At 32.6% G+C, this 22,274-nt stretch overlaps 1 protein-coding gene across 2 annotated transcripts; it reads right to left on the bottom strand.

Annotated features, from left to right (window-relative positions):
- Positions 1 to 14,002: 14,002 nt before the first annotated feature.
- Positions 14,003 to 20,655, bottom strand: LOC114416867 (MACPF domain-containing protein CAD1-like). 2 transcript variants are annotated; one of them, XM_028381910.1, is made up of 7 exons: positions 19,869 to 20,655; positions 18,775 to 19,013; positions 18,495 to 18,690; positions 18,305 to 18,391; positions 16,314 to 16,497; positions 16,035 to 16,198; positions 14,003 to 14,969 (listed from the first exon to the last, which is right to left on the bottom strand). In XM_028381910.1, exons 1-7 carry the CDS (start codon positions 20,124 to 20,126, stop codon positions 14,343 to 14,345), a joined length of 1,755 nt encoding a protein of 584 aa, XP_028237711.1. In that variant the 5' UTR covers positions 20,127 to 20,655; the 3' UTR covers positions 14,003 to 14,342. The 2 variants fall into 2 exon arrangements, with proteins under 2 accessions (XP_028237711.1, XP_028237718.1); XM_028381917.1 differs by having other exon boundaries at positions 18,314 to 18,391; positions 19,869 to 20,654.
- Between the last annotated feature and the right edge of the window lie 1,619 nt (positions 20,656 to 22,274).

Here is a 22,274-nt window from a genome sequence, read left to right as displayed (position 1 = left end):
ACTCGGCAGCTCATGGCATCGTTCAGCCAGATGCAATCCCAGTTTCAGTCCCAGATGCAATCTCAGGGACTTGCACTACCTCCGGAGCCTCTGGTTGGTCCCTCAGGTCCTCGAGTAAGCACAAAGGAGAGTTGTGTTGATCCCTCAGGAAACGATCCTGAGACGGGTGACTCAGGTAGGTGCGGCTTGTACATCGAAGCAAATCCTTCCCTGGGAAGAGTTTATGAGGGATCCACTGTTATTCATAACACTTCTTTGTTGCCTGGCCAAGTAAAGGTGGGTGTGGAAGAGGTTAAAGATCCAGATGCTCTCGTTCCTGTACCCACTGATGAGGTTTCCTTAGTGGGGCAGGCAATTCACACCTTCCTTGTTTGGCCGACACATCTGGTCAAGCCTTTATCATAGCAGATACTTTACTCTTACTATATGTTTCTTCTTTTTGAATTAATTCATTTAGAATGCCTCAAATTAGGCCATTTAACTTTGTTTCATGAACAGATAGTTGTGTCTCCGGCAAAACCACCTCAAAAGCCGGATCCAGAGGTCGATGATCTGCTTTATCTGATGACATTGACCATCCCAGAGCTTTTCTTGAGGCCTTACCAGGTTACATGGGATGCCACCGTGTTTGGGGTCTTTAATCCAGACTTCCCGCTCTACATAAAGCACGAAGACCTCTCCGAAATCGCACACGATGGTCAATGTCTTAGTATATCAGTGTTACAGTTGTGGATTCTGTAAGTCATTTTAGATTACTTTTAATTACCTAAGTTATTAATTTTAATTCATAAATATTTAACTTTGACTTAACATAAACAGGCATTTGACTAAAACAAGTATGCGAGTGGGGAATTTTGATCTGTATGGATTCCTCGAGCTACAGTCCATTCAGAGGTCTGGGTAATCGTAGTTTGAGGCTGAAAGTTACATAAAGAGTTGGATGCAGAGTTAAAAATATGATGTCTACCTTGGAGCCTACCTGAATGGGTAAGTCACAAAATAAATGAATTTAGTTAATGTTTACTAATATACTAACCCATATTCGTCTCCACTGCAGCAGACACTGGCAGATGGTGGTCACCCTGCCCAAGGAACACCTAGTTTTCTGGTTTTGTTCATTGTATAACAGGCCAGATAACTACCTTAAGGGGATAATTAACAGGTCAATGTTCTTTTCAATACATTTGCATTGAAATACCTCAACAACACCAGTTTTTAATTGTTACTCGTTTGGAACAGTGCTTTAAAAGGTCTTGATGATGCTCCACAGCCTAAATCAAAGGTTGTTGCTAGGTGGATTATCATCAAGGTACGTCATTTACATAAAACTTCCACTTATATATACTTCTTATGTGTGTGTACACTAATTGTTTAATTAATATCCAAATTTTATTATGTATTTAGTGTAATAGACAAAAAGAAAGCACTAAGTGTGGCTATTATGTCATGCACTGGATGTCCACCATCATATTAGGAAGTTTCAGGAATAACTGGGAAGTTGTACGTTTATTTCAAACAAATTCGATTTTTTTATAATTTGTATTATATTATTAACTTATCATTTATTTCATCATGCAGTATTTTAACGATCCTAGACTATTGGAGCCAAAGAGATTAAAGGCGCTTCGGATCCAATGGGCACAGTATTATCTCCAAGTTAGAGCTCAAAGCTAGGATTTAGGGACATTAAGTTTAGCTTAGTTTACTTTGGTTTAACATTTTTGTCATTTCCTATGTTATTTGAACATTGAATTCATTTGTTGATAATTGTTAATAATAAATCAATTATTCATTGTTTATTGTGATTAAAACTGCTTGAAAACAGAATAAAATGTTTATTTGCTATGAATTGGGTCTGAAATTGCATTTTACAGGTACAATTTTGAGTTTATTGTAAAAACAGAAAGTTTATATTAAAAAAAACTTGAAAACAACATCGATTATTAATAAAAACTGATATTAATATAGTAAACAACATCGATTATTTAGAAAAACTGATGTCAACATACACCTTAACATCGGTTTTTCAATAAACCGATGTTGATTATTTCTAATAACATCAGTTATTTATACATAACCGATGTTAATATACAAACATTAACGTCGGTTATTTATAAATAACCGATGTTATATATAACTAACTACAGCAAAATAAGTGTATAGATGATGGATGTTCACATCGGTTATACATAAAAAACGGATGTTAATTTATTAGTTAACATCAGTTTTATATCAAAATCAATGTCAACGTTCATCATGTATACACTTATTTTGTTGTAGTTCTTTATATATAACATTGGTTATTTAGAAAACCGATGTTAGCATTTTTATGTTAACATCGATTTTTAAAAACCGATGTTAACAATAATACATTCAACATCGATACTTTCAACATCGGTTTTAAAACCGATATAGAATGTCGTAAATAACCGATGTTGAAAGTGTATTTTCTAATAGTGGGTGTTTGGCTCTTCTTTATATTTTTTCTATTTGTAGGCAAATACTTAATTTTTCATAGTGCAACACCTGGCACAGTCTTGCTTCGAGCAACATAGTTGATCATGCATCCTTCAAGCATGCTCGTGATTGTTACCATGAGAGATATAGCGAAAAATTTGATCATAAGCTTGACCGTGCTTAGTTAGCATGAGCCTGCTTCCCTAAGCAGGGAATGCTTCCTTTACACAGGGGTGTTGTTAAGGCTTTCGGTAAAATTTTTAAGTGTAGAAATTCTATGTCATGTTCAAAATTTGGCTAATTCAATTTGTTGTGAAAAAATTGTTTTCGATTGGTGATTTGAAGATGAGTATATTATGATTGAATTGAAAATGATTTTCTATAAGTTGATGTTATGATTAAGTATTGACATTAAACTCAATTGGATATATATTGTTTAGTAAGATTTGGAAGTCATTCGATTGCATGAACGGATGAGAATTTGATTACCAATTCAAAAGAAAGTTTATCAGAGGTGTAATCATTTCTATTGAACAATTGAAAAGAAGTTTATTGGAGGTGTAATGTTCATTTTAATGGACAATCAAAATGTAAAAGTTGATAAAAAAAAAAAAAAAGATTTGTCTTGATGAAACATTTAAAAAGTTTCTAAGTGTTTAGTTATTTTGATTTGTGAAAAGAGTTTCTAAAAGTAAATCATTTGAATACATAAATGAGAACTTATTGAAGACACATGCCTTTCGATAGTGCATTCGAAAATAGTTATCAGCGATTTTCTAACAGAAGAAACGAAGGCAATTATCAACGTCTTAGATAGTCTATTGAATAAGTTGTACAAGTGTATAAATCTTGTAATTCGATCGTTGAGTTGAAAAAACTATAAATAGGTACGTTGGTAGCCATCTTTCCTTGGGGAAAACATTTGCACGAGTTCCATTTGCATCATCACACTGCATGAGGAAAAATTATCAATTCTAGAAACAACGTGTATGTTGGAACTCATATTTTAACGCAATTTATCTTTTTTGTCATTCATTCTCCTTTAATCAATTTACTTTATTGCATTCCCTTCTTCTACATTTCTTCTTTAAACTTTAAACTCTTTTCAGTCTCCATTTGTTTTCCTGACTCTTACTCTTCTATTTTTCTTCATTTCATATTGCATTTCGATCACATGAACAATTATACTTTTAATTTTGCACAATTTTTTTATTGTAAATGTAACCGAAGAATTTTTTGTTTCAATTTCATCAATGATATATTTTTATTTCTGAAAATGTTTGTTTCACATAGTTTTCTAATTGCAAACATAATCAAAATTTTTTTGTTTCAATTTCATCAACTATATATCTTTACTTATAAAGATATTTGTTTCACATAGTCTTCTAATTGTATCAAAGGTTTTTCTATTTCAATTTCAAAAAATGACTATATCCTTACTTCTGAAAATATTTTAACTTGTATAACATTCTAAATGCATTGCTACTTGTTCAAATTATTTTCTAAATTAATCTTATCATTTTCCTAGTTAAAAGTTAAAACATTGTTAGTTTAACAAAAAAGAATTCATAATCATGAGTAGAAGATCGATATATTTATTCTTTGTGGTTGGTTAAAATCATGAGTAAAAGATGAATATATTTATTTTTTATTACTCGAACAAATTTTCACCATATACAGATGTGCTTGGAATTCAAAACAGTGAAGATGTGACAAAAGCTTATCATCATTCATTTGAGCTATTTTTTTCTGGACTAAACCACTATTTTAGTATTAATTAAAAGTGTATAGTGTTATTAAATTAGTTTTTGAAACTAATGAAATTTCAAATAACTCATTAAAAGTGCAATATGTCAATTATATTAGTTCAAAATTCAAAACGACGTGTTACTTAAGTAATATAATACTCCCTACGTCCCAATATAATACTCAAAACGACGTGTTCTAGTAAATTTTATTTTTCTATACAGTTTCTCAATTTTCTTTTTTCCTATTAAAAAACATTTTTATATTAATTTCAAATTATTATCATGTATAGGACTCTTGACATTGATTCTACAAGTACCGAACATACTAAGGAGGTTATCCTTGATACAACCAAAAGACTTTACCGAAACCACATATGCAAAATACACCGACATTTCCATAAATATGAAACACCCGAGGAAGCTTTGGAGAATAAATCTAAGGACTCTGTGATGAAGATTGGGAATATTTGGTACAGTACTTCTCAAGTTCTAATTTCAAGATATGTTATTCTAAATATACTTTTTAAAATTGTTTAGTAGTTATAAAGGTCGGAGTTTTAATTATATTTTTATTTGTATCAAACTAGGAAATTAGTACCAGAAATAAATTAAATAAATTAAAACAAGTTAATAATCACACATGTGGAAGGAAATTAATCTTTTCAGGCCGTCAACTTTTGAAAATTTATTTTTAATTATTATTGTTTAATTGTAAATTGTTCATGGCATATATACTTTAATTTAATGTGATAATAATTTGTGTTTTGAAATATGTTTTTAGAGAGATCATGAGACTTAAAAGGAGCCTAATTTTCAAGATTTTGGCAAAATAACTCGTACAAGAAAGGGAGAATGGGTAGATGAAGCATCTAAGGAAGTATATGTATGGCCTTTTTATGCGAATTATAAATTATAGTTGTCATTAATTTATTGTTTATTAATGGGAATTATAATTATGACTTGAACTTTCTATAGATGAGGGTTAAAGAGGCTGCTTTGGAGAAGTTACAAATGAGTGTCAAATGCGTCAATCTATAGAGATGAAATTAAAAGAGGTTGAGAACCAACTTCAACAAGAGCGCAACATGAGAGAGGAAATGGTAGCACACTTTGAAGAAAGTCAGAGACAAATCCAGGAAATTCGAAGAACAATCCAAGAAAGAATTGACAAACAAATTGAAGAAAATACGACATCTATTTTATTCAAAGTGAAAACTTTTTCGGTAAGTATGAATAATAATTAAATACTATAAAAGTATAATAAATTAGTAATTATTGATGTTCTAAATATTTATATAGGGTAAATTATCTTCAATTGCAAAGACCAATCCTGATGACAGAGTTGAAGCTACTACACATCAATAAGTAAGTTTTGAATAATTTTTTTAAGTTCTAGCACATTTATTCTTAAATATTTTATTAGTTAGTAACTAATGTATCATGGTATCCTGGATGTGACTGTAATGCAAAAGTTTTAAATGGTAGAAGGATGATATCATATGTGGTGTTATGATAATCACTACTACATAATAGCGTTTCTACATCGGTTATAAAGCACATACAACGTCGGTTGTTAACCGTCGTCATAGCGGGCATCATAGAATGTCAAGTTATCTATGATGACGGCTCACAACATAGACATCATCATGTATTTTTGTTTCATGCACAACCAAGGAGGCAAATTGTAAATTACTAGCAAAATTGGCCACAAACTATGTTGAGTGCTTAAACTGCCATATGGATTCATTCCATCAGTGGCTAGTCCAAGCCTAAGATTTCTTGTCTCTTTGTCAAAATCTGGATACAAACGATCAATCTTTTTCCACTAGGAGGAATCAATCGGATGACAGAGCATTCCATCGCAGTTTCTCCCATTTACATGCCATGTAAGGTCTTTTGCATCGTCTCCATTAGCAAACAGACACTTAACCTTGGAATAATGGGAAGATACCACAACACCTTCACTGGGGGCCCCTTCTTTGAGTTTTCGTTACTACTACACTCGTCATCATCCTTCACTTTGTACCGTGATACCCCATACCTAGGACATTTGTGCATTTCATGAAACTCATGTTTGTACAGTATGTAATCATTAGGGCAAGCATGAATCTTCTGATACTTCATACCCATTGGACACAATATCTTCTTGGCTTGATAGTAACTTTTTGGCAATGTGTTTTCCTTCGGAAGAATATTGTGTACTACTTGAAGCAGTGAACTAAAGCTTTTGTCACTCCACCCATATCTGGCCTTCACATTAACCAAACTTAATACCACTGACAACAGCTTCAAGGAATTCTTGCACCCTGGATACAAAGGCTTCTTTGAATCAGTTTGCAATGTATCATACATAGGTGCATGTTCTTGTTGAAAAGACTTTTGTCCAAGGTCACGAATCATATCCTTTAAGCGATCTCCTATTTCTACATCAAACGGATCAGATTGGGACCCACTCTGTATGTCTGTCAATTCACCATGTCATATCCACGTTTTATAATTCTTCTTAATCCCATCACACAACAGATGCTCCCGTATGTCATCGAATATTTGGCGTCTCCCGTTCAAACAATTTATACAAGAACAAAAAAAAATTCTCCCTCATCTGATCGACTTCTTTCAGAAACAAATTGCAAGAAATCTTCCATGCTTTCCTTATATGCAAGGCTCATGCGACTTTCGCTCATCCAACTTTGATTCATCTAAATAATAACTCTGTGATACTCACAAAGTTATTCGATGCACGAAAATCTCACTTTTTTCATTAAAGGTGTGGGCTTATCCCATTCAGGAAGACATATTTTTATGGTAGATTCATACGTCAAGGTTAAGTCTCTTTTGTTAAATTTGACGAAATTTTGGCAGCATTTCGCATTGATCTCCAAGTACATGACATGAAAGCGGTGAGATTAATTCCCCGACAATCAAGTATGCACTCAGAGAACAACTAGAAATGCATTGTACCGAAATTTCATCAAATTCAACAAAGTAATCATAACCTTAACGCATGAATCTACCATAAAAATATGACTCTTCCCAAACTGTCCAAACAGACAATTCAAGATTCAATACAACGATTAATGCAAACTGTCCACAATAATCATTGTATTCAATCTCAAACAGGAATATAAGGTTCACTCATGATGAAAAAAACTTTTATATAAAGCATTGGTCATTAAGCATAGACAACAACGTTGAAAACCATTGGTAACAAAAATTAGCATCAAAAGTTGATGAAAAACTTCCGTACCTGTGATGATGATCACTATAATGTCCACCAACAAATGTCGTGATGACGATACAAACAACAACATAAATCGTGCCTACAAATTAAATATTTGAATGGTAAGTCAGATATATGGCAAACTTGGATATATCAACTTGGTCATGCTCATAGCTAAAAAAAAACACCTAAAAAATAGTTAAATCAGAAAGTTGGGCATGGTCATAGCTAAAAAATAGCTAAGAAATAGTTAAAAACAACTTGGATATATCAACTTGGTTTCTTCATGGTCAGCCTTGACTTGGTTGACATGGTTTTGCCAAGGGAGACCCTGGGATTGAGGCCCTTTATGACAAACTCCTAGTGTCAAAGAACTATTTTTGCATTTTCAAATGTGTTCATCGATAATAATATTATAATGGAGATAAATAGAGATAGAAGAGACCATGAATAAGAATAACATTCTCTTATCTATATTGGTGGCATACCATGTGGTACAAAATGCAAAGCTCTAACGTTAATTATACTTATTCTATGCTCGTAAGTTCTAATACTAATTAAATAAGGAAATGTAATGATATATGGAAATGACTCATAAGTGATCATCTAAGATACTCTAAACTTTATATGATTCAATAAAAATATTATATATGTTTCTAGATATTGTAACACTTCTCTTCAAGCTTAAGCTCTCTAAGCTTTAAGCTTATCATAATTAAAGATTACACATGCATGAGAAAAAAAATAAAACAGTAACATGGTGACTGGTGGTAGTATCTTGGACCAAAGATGTGGCTGTTGGACTACATCTGGGACTTAGACTGGGGGCAGACTGCATGTAGGGCAAAAACAGGGGTATGTGACAAAGATTATGGCAAGATTACATCTCTAGGACAGAGTTGGGGCTAGTGTGATTCTTAACCCACATAAGTCACTACTAGTATGATTCATATTTTGAAAACAATCACCATTCAATGATTGTTGCTTGCAGAAGAAGGCTCCAGTCCAATGGTATAACTCCTTATTGCTCAACAAACAAAAAATAGTAAATAAAAAGGTAGTGTGTCCTGCAGTTTGTTTTGAAGAACTAGAAAAAAAAATTCTATGATGGTAAAGTAATCCAAATAGAAAATTCAATTAGGACTTGTGTGGAATTTTAAATGTATGTTTCTTTTGTACTTGACTTTCTAGATTAAGTTGAGACTGTTTGTCTTATGGTTGTCTCACACTGTCACATCTATCTGTGGTTTATAATGTGCATTGTGTCTTTTGAGGATTTATCTCCTTGCAACTAAATAACTATAAATATTTAGGTGAAATCTCTATCTGTCCTGATGAAATTTGTGTCATGCTCATTTATCTATCTTCTAGAGCCAGTTGTTTACACTTGGTAATTGTTCATTACTTACTATGTTCTTATGCTTCTCAAGATTAGTGGGTAAACTTGTTTCATTATTTATTTTGCATGTTCTCCCACTAGTTCATAACTGTAGACCTGTAGTACTATGAAGTCAAGATGTTATTTTGTTTTTCAAGCTAATGGTATCTTAATTAAAGCAATGACTATTTGATTAGCTTCTATTTTTTAAAAAAAAGTAAATTACACAGATCCTTCCCCAAGGTTTGCCCTTATTACACTTGATACCTCTCTATTTTTGAACCTTATGGCTTTCATTACACCAACAGTCCCCTCTCAGGGACTCAAAAATGTAAAAAAAAAAAATTGGAGGGGTATCGTGTCATAAGAGCAAACATCTGGGAGAGTCTATGTAATTTACACTTTTTTTAAGAGAAAGAAAAGGGTGGGGTGGGGAGAATCTTATAGCTTAGTGATATACCTAATATTAACCTATTTCATTAATTACTTGAAATTGATATGCTAGGTGTATGGCTTATATATTGAACACAAATGAGGAGCAAAGGGTAAAGGTATGAATAAGTTTGCCAATAAAAATTAACGATTTTATCCCATTTGATGTAGTTATTGCTTTTTTTCCTTTCTAATTATATGGATTTGATTATAATTCATAATTAGGGTAAAGTTATGATCATTGCAGCGAAAGACAGTTGAAGTTGGAAGAGCACATTTTGAGACTAAGACAGCAAGGTTCACTATTTTGGATGCACCTGTGAGTATCTTCATTGCATGATTCCCCTCGAATCATTTTTCTGCATTATGGACATGCATATTCTCTAGAGTAATAGTATTTTGTTTTGAACGACTTAGAGGACTTTCTAACAAATACCCCTTTCTAACAATGTGATACTGTGCAGTGATCAAAAGAAAGGTTCTCTCACTTTCTTGCCACACATACGCACACCCCTTCTATGCTTATATGCAATTACAATGATATTTTCTTGTTGCTGATGTACCACTAGGTATGATGAAATTGAGTCAAAGATGGTTCCATTTCTAAAGATGTTGATGTAAAGAAAGGTATCTACGTTTTATTTGTTTGAGAAAATGTTGGGATTTATGTTTTTTAATCGTGGGACAAACAGTCTTAACCCCATTTTCACATTTTTTTTGTATGGCAGAAAACATATAAGATTTGATAACTGAATCCAATATCCCACACCACATGGCTCCATCGGAATGATACTCTATAATTTCAACAATTGCAATACAGGGTCATTCATCAAATGCATACATACATTATAAGACAAACAAACTAGAAAAAATAATTAACATCTGAAAGACTGAAACTTTACGGTAATTACATCTAGCAACTAGAAGAAAACAATGGTCTGCCCCTAGATTTTCGGCTACTTATGTTCCACACATTAATTCTCTTCTCACTTTTTTATACTAAAAAAACACAAATTTTCATCCAAAATCTATTAAGTTCTAAAATTTATTTTCAAAATAACTATTTTTAAAAATAAAATAAAAACAACTAGGAGATGTTTTCTCATATTCTTCTTATGTTTTCATCTTTGTCTACCCTTTCCCTCTATTGTAAACCTTTCTTTGTACATTATACCACCCTTCACCAGCTTTCTGAGCAATCTTGCATTTTGAAAATTAAAAAAATAAAAATTAAATGAAAATAAAACCCCCTCAATATTGAATTTAGTCAACTCAGGGATACTAATCTTGTTCTCCTACACTCGTTGTTCATGCCAATCTAGAACATGTTCCATATTTTTGTAAGTCCAATTCTTATATTAGTATCACAAACCACATGCCAAGTAACCTAAGCATGTGGTTTAATAAATCTATAACATCACTATATAGCCATAAAAGGAGATATAAGGTTAGTTGGGTGATTAAGAAGGAAGGAAAGTAGAGAAAGATCACAGGTTCAATCCCTTCTATTAACAAAAACTAACAATTATAACACAGCCCAATGGAGCCAACTATGGAAAAGTGAACAGAGGCGATTGCGGCTGGGCCTAACAAAGTGATAAAGCAAGGCAAAAGCCAAACAGTGGCAGCAATGGCCTGTGTGCAGCATCTAATGACTAGTCGATAGTTATATAGAATAACAAATAAGTTCAAACATCAAAACATATAATGAAGGAGTAACATCAAAGTAGCTAGGTTCTGTTAGAGCCTTGGAATGACTTCCTCTAATTTCATTCAAAGACCCAGTGACATAAAAACATCTGTTGAAAAACAAAATGCTTGCAAAAGGTCACAAGAATGAGAATAGAAGCAACCACATACCTCAATCGTTGATGTCGGACTCCAATGGATGCTCAAACTCACGGCAGTGACGAACCCCAACTCGTGGAGCAGTTCAGCGATGATGATGGTGAGGAGGAGACGACGGCGATAGGTCGCAAATAGCAGTGGCGAGCAAGGTTGCAAGCGGATGGTGAGGGAGAAAGGGTTTGCGAGACTGAACACGCGGGGGGAAATAGGGTTTGGGGTTTTAATTGATGGATAACACAACATCGATTTTTAAAGAAAACCGATGCTAACATATATTAGTCAACATTAATTTTATAAAAAACCGATGTTAACAATCTCATGTTAACATCGATTTTATAAAAAAAAAATTGTTAACGATCTCATGTTAACTTCGGTTTTTAGAAAATCGATATTAACATCGGTTTTTGAATAACCGATGTTAATGTTCTAAACTTAACTCCGGTTTCATAGAAATCGATGTTAACGAATTAATGTTAACATCGGTGTTTTCAAAAATCAATGTTAACATTAACTAGTTAACATCAGTTTTTTCAAAATCGATGTTACTTAACTCAAGTTATTTACGAAAATGACACCGTGCTCTTGTTAACATCGATTTTTTGAAAAACCGATGTTAACTGTGCGATGTTAAATCTATACATTCTAGTAGTGCATCCTCCATATTTATATTTCTATCATCACTCTCATCAATTGCATGCATTGTGAATGCATCATGAACCAATGTATCTATATCATGATCAAACACCCCTTCTACTTAAGATGCACCTAAAGAACTAGAAGAGCCAACTTGTTCACCATGAAAGATCTAAATAACATGTCATTTTAGAAACTCATTACTAATGATGTGCTCATAAACATTCATCCGAAAACACCACTTGTAATTAACACATTTGGTACAAGTGCATAATATTTATTCCATCCTTAAAAATGAATTATATCAAGAAAAAAGAAATCTCAACCTTCATATTTGAAAAATAAGTGAAAATTAGGCCTTAGAAAACTTAGTAAAGCTCAGCTTGAATTCATATATATATATATATATATATATATATAGTATCCACATTTACCTATGTGGAATAAAATTCATCTTTGTATTTAATCTTTAAATTAACATTTTAGTATGCAATGTGTAGGATAAAAGTTTATTTTATATAGTTAAAATTTATAATAAATAAATACTTTAAATATATAAATTATATTTTAATTTATAATAAACAATTTTTTATTGGCAAATGTTAATTTTGTTCTAATTTTTATTTTTGTTAATAGAGAAGATCAAATACGTGATTTTTCTTCTCACTTAACCATCCAATTCATCTTATATTTATATCTCTTTTATAGTAAGCGAATTATGTTGTGATATAAGGTGTTACTTTTAATTATTGATAGAAATTCAATTTAGAAATAAAGATAAAAATGATAGATTAAAAAAGATACAATGTTAAGAAAATTTCCTAAAAATATTCTCAAAAGAAAAACTATTAAAAATGTTCTTGTTAAAAATTATCTCTCTTATTCAAGATAGTTATTCTAATATCCAAATTACTAATGATGATGAGGATGTACTTCACTACTAAAAATAGTTAATTAGTTATCAAAAATTCGATTCATGGATGATAATAATTAGTCGCTAAATTATTTACTTAAAGGTCATTGGTTGCCAAAACCATAATTATTAAGACAAATACTGCTAAAAAAAATTATATTTGATCACTAATTTAGTTATTAGTGATGAAATAATCTCCTGCTAACATAAAAAATTTAGTACATTAGAATTTGGTGACCAACTTATCGACTAAGCACTACTTTGCTAAATCAATCATTAAATGGTTGAATATTTTGTCTCAAAATCAATTGGTAATGTTTAAAAAATATGTTGTATGTGCGAACATGTTGTTTGTCCGAATAGAGTTAAGCTTGGTTTTTTAAAATAAAATTTTAGGTTTGAGTTGTGAATTAAAAAAAATGATTGAAGGAGAAAATCTCATTAAAGATAACTAATCAAATCTTTCAACAAAAAGTAATCATTAATAAAGTGAATAATTCATGTGGGTCACATCATCATTCAGAAATACATTATTAGTTTCTAATTAATGACCAAATAATTTGGTTGCTAACATATTGTTATAGTTTTATTTTTATTTAAAGAAATATGAATTTGCAATTTACTATAACCAGTTCAAAGCTAAAATACCATATACATATGCTACACAATTTGAAAAAAATAAATAGTATCTAAATTTAAGTAGCATAAAGTGAATAAAGTCAATATTACAAGTTGATAAAGTGTAGTATGAAAAGTAATAAACCCATACGAAAAATGTAGCATATACAACAAAAAAGAAAAGTCATAAATCAAGTGTGGTCAGTGAGCTAAGGGTCCATTGCATGAGTATCATCATGGACAAAACGTAAGGGGCCATACTATCCACACTCCCAGTTTTACTCTTCTGCCTCTTGTTAGTTCTTTTTTTTTTCTCTTAATTTTCCTTTACAAAAATATCCTTGACAAAACCTAATTGATGTATTGTAAACTTTTATATAAGCTTGACAACAGTGCTAACCATGTACATGTTTAGAATGTAATTAGTAGAACTCGAGTGCTTTTACTCCCGAGTTAACAAATTCTACATTCTTCATTTTGTGCATTAAAATTCACAAAAGTACTTTGTCAACTTTAATCTAAACATAGCAGTATATGTCAACCCCAGCTAATTCTTGAATGTGAATAAGTTTTATTTTGCCACGTAATGTTTCAGAATAGTAATGTTAGTTGCCAACTCACAAGCATATGCAAATAGATGCATAACTGGTTAAGGAAAGTCCCACAAAGAAAACGATAGGTTAAGAATGATCAACTTCACTAACCACCTTTTTCCCCTTTCTGTCACCCTCTTGTTTTGTTGTATAGAGAAAGGGTAAGCAAAGGATTTTGTCATTTTGTATTCTCAAATCTATATGGATATAAACATTACTTTAAAATGGGGCATGGTGAAAACAGGTTCTAACTCCTATGAGATATGGACATCACATCATCAGTGGCAATGGAAACAAATAGCATTTGCCACCACCAAAACATACATCCACTAATCATAATCCACTAACAGCAAAAGCTTCCTATTCAACTCATTTCATCAATCCTCAAAATGTTTTTACATGGACAACAAGGGCAAATTATAGGCACCTAAAACAATTCTGCTTCTGGTAGCATAGGTCACCACTGCATGCACATCTTCATACACAAACTTGGAAGGTAGGATCAGTAATTAAGCAATGAATATTTCACTCTCAAAACAATTTTCCCTTTTTCAACACCAAGCTTTCCACCAGTGACTAACCAATGGCCAGGAGGGTCTTGGGGTCCTTTGGTCATCTCAGACAAGTCAACATACTTCACCAACTTGTTGCCTGTGGCATTTTCTTTAAGGGTTGAGTTATCAAGGTTGGAGGTGTTTCCAGCATTCACAGTCTTTGGCGGCTTGTTCGGGATGTGATCCCAAAGCGATCTTCGGATCGTGCATCCAGGTAACCTTGAATATAAGAGCTTCATGTACAATACATTCCGTGATCCGAAATCCCACACTCCAAGTTGTGCTCCAGTAACTATGTAGACACCAGAGAAGTCTCCTATGAAGGTTTCAAGGTTCTCAATTGGTGCCGTGCTCACATGAGAAAAGTTCTTCCACTTAACAGGCTCAAACCACCGGCTGTCTTGCTCCTCAGGGCCCTGCCACTTGGGAGCACCTATAGCGACATGGCTGTCCCAATATGGGTGAAGGATTTTCGGAAGGGATACCAAGTGTTGAACGTGAACACTCAGCCGATTCTGCTTGCTTCCTTCTAGACAAAGATGTAAGCCAGTTACTGGCCTACGTCCGACTGTAATCTGCACTCAAAGAGAACCACCGTGTTTAATGTAAAATTCATTAGATATGTGCCACCTTTCACTACACTCTGGAGGCTCCTCACTAACCCAAGTAGCCAATATGTATATAAATTTAGCCACCAAACACCAATGTGACACGGAAAACTTCTTGAATCTGTGTACAAATTTTTCTGGATGCTTTACCTTCCAAGCATAAATGCAACTGGACACAGGTTATTAGCATGTTCTGATAATCTTTCTTAGTAATACATTTCATGAAAGATTATAAGTTTATGATATTATGCAGAAGTATAGCGGGCAATCATGTTTTAAACCAAAAATTACTATTGTGTAATATTCACAAAAAGGACGTTAGCTGAAGATGAAATAATAAAAGATTATATGACATCAATAGCTAGTTTTTCATCATGTCTGTACATATAAATGAAGAGAGTGTTGTGATGAACTTCACATTAATGAAGAGAAGACATTATACTACTTCAACCTATTGTAATAGAAAAATGAATTTTTATACTGTAAGTTCTTATCTTTCAAGCTTTGACAACATAGACAACACCAATTTTAACAATGAACAGAACCACATTGAAAAAGGATGACAATCAGGTATTAGTTGCCTTAAAATCATGTATACAGGAAATAATGAAAAAGAGTACTCAGTCATGTAAATTGAAGTAGTAACTTGAACTAAAATAGGGTGCTACTGGAGTTAAAGAAAAAAGACCAATCTAACATAATCCAGAGAACCACTTTACACATATCCAAAAGAACATATTAGAATTTAGAAAAAGAAATCATTTCATTCAAATACATAAATACTTAAAAACAAAAGTCTCAATTTATTTGATTCCCCAGACTTGAAGACAGTTTACTAAGGCACCAACTGATCAATTCTTAGAATTATATCTTGCTTAGCAACTCACAGTAACAAACCAAATTTCCCCAAGTGACTGCCCTATATGTAATTATGTGCCCACAAACAATAAATACATTACATTTCTTTAAAAGAATCATTGTCATGGGATAAGAAGTTTCAAAGCGAAGGAAAATGCCACAAATGATCTTTACCTGTTCTTGACTGACATAAAGTTTCTGGCCCATTATGCTGAATTGCAAAGATGGGCATACAGGTTCCTTCCTTTGTTGACCAGGAATCTTGTCCTGTAAAGGAGCCCATACACAAGGAATCTGAAACTCTAGGAAATATCTAAGTTCTTCAATAGGAGGTTTATCTGTGCGTAAAATTCAGATATAAGGAAAAAGAAATGTGCAACAGACATTAGACTATACTCCTAAAAATGGAAAAAAAATTCTAAATAATAAAAAATAAAGGATAAACTGACTTACATTCAAGATAAAGACCAATGGCACGAGTCAAATGCTCCTTGGCAGGTATCTCATCAAGGAGATCAGTTATAGGACAGAAAGTCATCTCAATGATATCTGGGGAGGACTTGATAGTTGATAACCATTTACTGTGGTTTTGTTCCAAATCATCTCCTCCTCTTCTTCTAAAAATGACTGTGACATCCTGACCAATAAGTATTCAAGGAAGTTAAGAGAAAAGAAAGAAGACTAGATTAAGACTTTATTTTCTAGACAGAATAGACAAAGATATCAACAGAACAGCCAGCTACTAACAATCGATAAACATAAAAGACATGTAAGTATTTTTCTTAATAACAATTATGAATTCTTCCCAATACAGATTCATGCTGACCCATAGTTCCCTATACATAGTTCAATGCGCTATGTGATGCAGGTCATATAACAAATATCAAGGGGATGTAAGAAAGAACGAGAAGAAAAAGTAAATACCAGGCTCTATGCAGGACCAAATTCCAAGAGATTACATAAGAAAAAATAAAACAAAGGTAGGACCAAATCAGATTTCCCAGTCATGGCTGAAAAATCCTGGGCATTAATGGTGAGAGAGTGTTGTGCCATAGTGCCAATGCTTCTGGTTCTAAAATAGTGAAATTTTATCACCATTCACCAGTGAATTACTATTAGCATTGCTTAGCACACCGAAGCAAAGAAGCATTGTCAGATTTAAGTTTTAAATCCATCAAATGAAATGAAGGAAGCTATTCCCATTGGATCAGTAGTTGGCAGAGTATACAATGATTCTGTAGTGTACAGGCCAGCAGCCTATTCAGAAGGGCCTTAAAACCCAATGAGGAGAAAGTCTCAAAGCAACTACTACTACTAATCACCACTGGAGATAACCATCCTCTCAGTTAACCATTCAATACCTACAAAATACCAAAACTCCAGTTTCGAAGGTATGCTAGTTATGTTTTTCTCACTCCTCTTCCTATCATTTCTCTTTATGCTCAATAGGACTACTAATTGCTAAACAAAGTCCCTCCTTACTTGAGACCTCGGGGAGAGGACCAAGGCCAACAGACCTGAGCTCTATCCATCTCATATACAACACATCCCAATGCATTTGCTTACACATTCTCAAATCTTAATAACACAAAAGGGAAGATAGATCACAACAAAAGCACAGGAAGAAGAAACACAAAATATTTATTACCTAGGAAGCACTAATACTTTATAACATCTATGTAATGGTGGCGCATGTGTAACTGTATTAGTATCAAATACTTTAGTAAATAGACGTCAAATACTGCAATGGATAAACTCTGGTATTCTATTGGGTCAACAATAGCTAATGATAATAAATATTCTCTTCAATTTTCTCCCTAAACTGTGGAAAAGGAATGGCCAACTATATCTTTTTTTTCAAATTTAAGATGTTTTATGTGATGTGTGCGTAAAATGTTTAGTGAGATGGTATATATAAATCATGTTGGATTATGTCATAACCCCATCCTAAGTTTTCACGAAATGTCATATACTCGTACCCTTGTGTATACCAGTATCATTGCCAATACTATTGACCGGGTATATGCATTGCAGCTATTAACTCACTTATTTTTGGTTTTGTACATCAATGTCTAGGAATTCTGGAAAGGATGGGGAAATTGAAAATCATGTTCAATTGTTGGGGAAATAACCATGTTAGAGGTTCTTGGTGAAACCCACAATGGGGTAGAACCTCAGGCATTGTATACTTCTATGCCTAAAGACATTATAGATTATGATAAGACTATATACCCTCATTTTACTTTAGAAAAATGGTTCATCAACATTTAAATGGCCATGATTTTGGATATAATTGTAAAAACTACCCTATAAATAAAATATTTCATAATAGTAACAAAACAGCAATAACAACAGCAAAGCCTTATCCCACAAGATGAGGTCCACTACATGGACCTCACGACTCCATTCAGCTCAGGAAAAAAAATCATAATAGTAAAACATACATTACATACTTCTTTCCCAATAGGATATGTTGCAGTCGTGGGTTGGGGATAAACCCCTTGACTATTGAATGAAAAGGGATCAACACCCTGCAAAAAAAGTAATTAAAATAATCAAGCATTATATTTATAGCTATCATGAGCCCGAATAATATAAATTTATACAAGAAAAGTGGTATTGAGGTGAACTAGCCTTATCCTTAGATTTTGTTTGCCCTGAACTTGTTTGGCTGTTGATGTCAGAGAACCTCTGATTTCCAATATCCTGAATATAGTTTTTCATCTCCAACTTTGACAAAGGAGAAGTATGGTGTTGTTTAACATAAATAACATCTTTACCACCCATAGTTATTGATGTAATGACATGAGTCCCAAAATTTTCAATAAAACTGCCAAAATGTAATAAAAAAAGTCAGAAGCAATCTTAAGATATCTTTGTTACAGCATTATGTAGATAACTTGTATATGCATACCTTGCCAAGGACAGTGGGTCCCAATTGACTGGGACAGCCTTTTTGACATTTCCTTGCAACCTTAAGTGGGATTTTTGAAGCTGAACCTTTGCAAGAGGAATGTAAAACCCATCTGAAGACAAGGTTTTTGTAGCTGCTTCATCAACATGTTTTGAACCAGTGAAGCTAAATGCAGAATTAAAACTCCCAATAGGAAACTTCCCTGATACATTTGCCCTTTCATTAAAGTATTCCACCATCTGCAGCCATAGCAGTACAATCATAAATTTGAGAAAACATTTCCTTAGTACAGTGTAATCTGAAATTTTAATATTTTGTTTGTCTCAAAAACTTAATGCATGCAAAAAATATCAGGAAATCAACCTGAGAATTATGAAAGATTTTTATAAAAACGAAAGATAGCATAAAAGATAAATGTCAGTAGTACATATGAATATATGATTTGGAAATTTCTGCCGAACAAGAAAATCTTCTAATGGAACCATTCTCTGCTATTGCTAACATCAGTGTCCATGCTAAGGCTGGCACAAGCTATCTATCATAAGATAGGTCCTCCTTTAATTATTTTAGTTTAAGCTACATGCCTACATAATTGACAAATGCTCAAGCACCATTTCTTAACCCTCCCCTCCCTTACAAATCCCATATTACACATGACAAATAAAACCATCCTCAACAAAATCACTTTGAGGGTTTTCACAGATCCATTGCTAGCAGCCATTCCACACCTCAATTTCATTACACCAGGACCATCTCTTGTCCACAATCATAAAAAGCAACTCATAACCGCTGTTAAATTCATCAAACACCCCAAAGATATGTCCCCTATACTGGCACAAACAATTAAGCATAACTGAACAAAAAAAAAAAACATGCTAAATTACATTCAGGAAAAAAAATTCCAGGTTTTAAAATACGGTCCATGACTGCAATTTTTGCCATAATGTCAAGGTTTTTGAAATCTCTGTGGTCGCAATTGTGGCCTCATCGGCACATTTGTCTGCAATTTCCCATAATATCAGGAATGCAACAAAACCCTGACTGCAAGAAAAAGTAATTCCAAAAAAGGGAAAATTTTCAATTGCAAAATTTACCTCTTTAAAACTGCGGACCCCAGAACTCTGACGCACCATAGCCTCCTGGTAGCATCCAATGTCCCTGGAAACATCGGGAACAGCCACATCCTCGTACAACCACAGCTCCCTACGGTGTTCTTCATCAATCTCAACTACCCTAGACCCTGAAACTCCTTTACAATAAAGCAACCTCGTATCAAAGTTCACATCAAAACCCCTCCCTAATGCTTGCAAAGCGTTAGTAGCAGTGTGCACCGCTGCTACATGCTCCCCCATGGCTCATCAAAATCCACTGAGCCCCTCAAAAAAAAAACTCTTATTTCACGCAATAAAAAGAAAACCCAATTCTGAATGGAACCAGAAGGTGAATTATCTCGTCGATCGAAGGGAATTAGCATGACCCACATGAACAAATTTCATAACATACACGAAAAAGAACGCGATTAAAACTAGTGAGCTAGGTGGGCATGTGACTCATCAAAAGGGTCATGATCAAACCCATCTCTTCACACCCTTCTCTTTCTTCTGTGTGCTCAACCGGTTGTTGACCCAGGGAAAATCATGATGTGCAAGAACAAACTCAATGGATCTAAGAGCGATGAAGATTAGATTTTTATCCAGAATCTGGTGTCGTTTTTGGGTGCTAGGCACTTCTTCTGGTGCTTGTCACTGACTTTCTATCTCTAAAGAGTTTCTCTCTGTAAAATAGAAACCTCTCTCTTCATTGACATTATCTTACAGTGTAGTTTTCTTTTCTTTCTTTCTTTCTTTGTAGGCTTCTACCTTGGGAGACTCTGTGGTTTTGTCTGTCCAAAGAAGCATTGACTTCAGTTTTCTGTCATAATTTACTTTCCATCGAAACGTTTGCGTGTTATTTTGCCTAACATCTTGACCGTCCATCCCTGGTCGTAGTATGTGCGTCCAAGTATGAATTCATGCACTTGTTTCAAGATTTTTTTATTTTTTTTGTAAATAGTCATTTTAATCCTAATGGGCTATAAAACACAAAATTTAGCCTCTCAACGGGTAAAAGGTGCGACAAATATTTCATGTTGTCCGTCACCGTTAATAAAATAGTCTAGGTGATATGGAGGGATAAATTTATCACTGAAATAATTGTCAACGTGTAGGGACATATTTTTCATAATATTTTTTTAACTTTTCGTCTTCTCATTCCACTGAAAACCTAAAAGATGAAAATGCAAAATTTAGTCTTCCAAAAGATAAGAAATGCGACAAATATATAATAATGAATTGTATAAGAGAAAAGTTATAGAAAAAGGAATTAAAAAACAGTAAAATATAGCTTAAGATTTGAACTATTGTATTTTGATTATCTATCTATTTATCCATCTATCAAATTATTAATCAATTTTTTAATTAATCAATGTAACTACTTATTTTCCAAAATAAAATAAAATTCTTTAGTTTTATGATATAAAAAAATTGAGTTACCATTTAAAAAAATGAAAGTCTTTTATTTCTTGAAATTTTTTGTTTCTTTAATTAATTATTAATCTTTATTACGTACTTTGTCATAGCATGTCAAATGAAATGTTATAGTCCCTAAATCCGCAAGAGATACAACTTTACAGCAAAGAATAAATTTTTGTATTAGTTTTTTTTTTAAGTTAACTTATGTATTAGTTTGAGCATTATTGTATTTTTTATTTAAATTTATTTGGGTTCTTTATTTGTTAGTAATTGTTTTCATTTTATTCATATTATATATAATAAGTGTTGTCTGGAATGAAAACACATAAGGTTTATCTAAGGGATTCTTTCATATTTCATATATATATATATATATATATATATATATATATATATATATATATATATATATATATATATATATATATATTCTTGATTAAGAAAAAAGACGTATAATTCCACTTTAACTTTATCTAGTTTAAATATTGTGAGTTTTTAAAAAAAATAGTTGATTAAATTTTTTTTAAAATAAATTCAAAACTCTCGACATATTATTTTCAATCTAAATATGAGGGCACTTAAGTTGGAATTGTGATATGAAATAATTTTAAAGATTAAAAGTGAGAAATTTAGTAGAAATTTGATAAAATTATAAGATATAAGATAAAGTTTTTGTTAACAGCAAAGATTAAGGTTTGACAAGGAAATCAAAATAATAAAAATATATATATTAAAAGGAAATTTAAAAAATATATTGCATAAGTACTAAACGAATAGGAGCAGTAAATTATAAATACATAATAATAATAATAATAATAATAATAATAATAATAATAATAATAATAATAATAATTAGTCACAATCTATTATTAACGTTCGGATATATTTGTTGTACTTTTTATACTTCCAGGGACTAAATTTTACATTTTTATCTTTCAGGGACGCATTTGTCAGTGAGGTGGGAAGACAAAAAGTCAAAAAAATATATTA

The sequence above is a fragment of the Glycine soja genome, chromosome 1 (genome assembly GCF_004193775.1).
Source record: "Glycine soja cultivar W05 chromosome 1, ASM419377v2, whole genome shotgun sequence".
NCBI lineage: Eukaryota > Viridiplantae > Streptophyta > Magnoliopsida > Fabales > Fabaceae > Glycine > Glycine soja.
The sequence above is the reverse complement of the archived record's forward strand: the minus strand, read 5'-3'. Positions and strand labels throughout refer to the sequence as shown.

Coding starts and splice junctions, on each gene's coding strand:
- LOC114416867 (XM_028381910.1), bottom strand. CDS start 20,126: ATGGGGGAGCATGTAGCAGCGGTGCACACTGCTACTAACGCTTTGCAA. Junction 18,392..18,494: donor AAACAAAATCTAAGGATAAG/GCTAGTTCACCT, acceptor CTTTTTTTGCAG/GGTGTTGATCCCTTTTCATT. Junction 16,498..18,304: donor TTGGGAAAGAAGTATGTAAT/GTATGTTTTACT, acceptor CTTATTGGTCAG/GATGTCACAGTCATTTTTAG.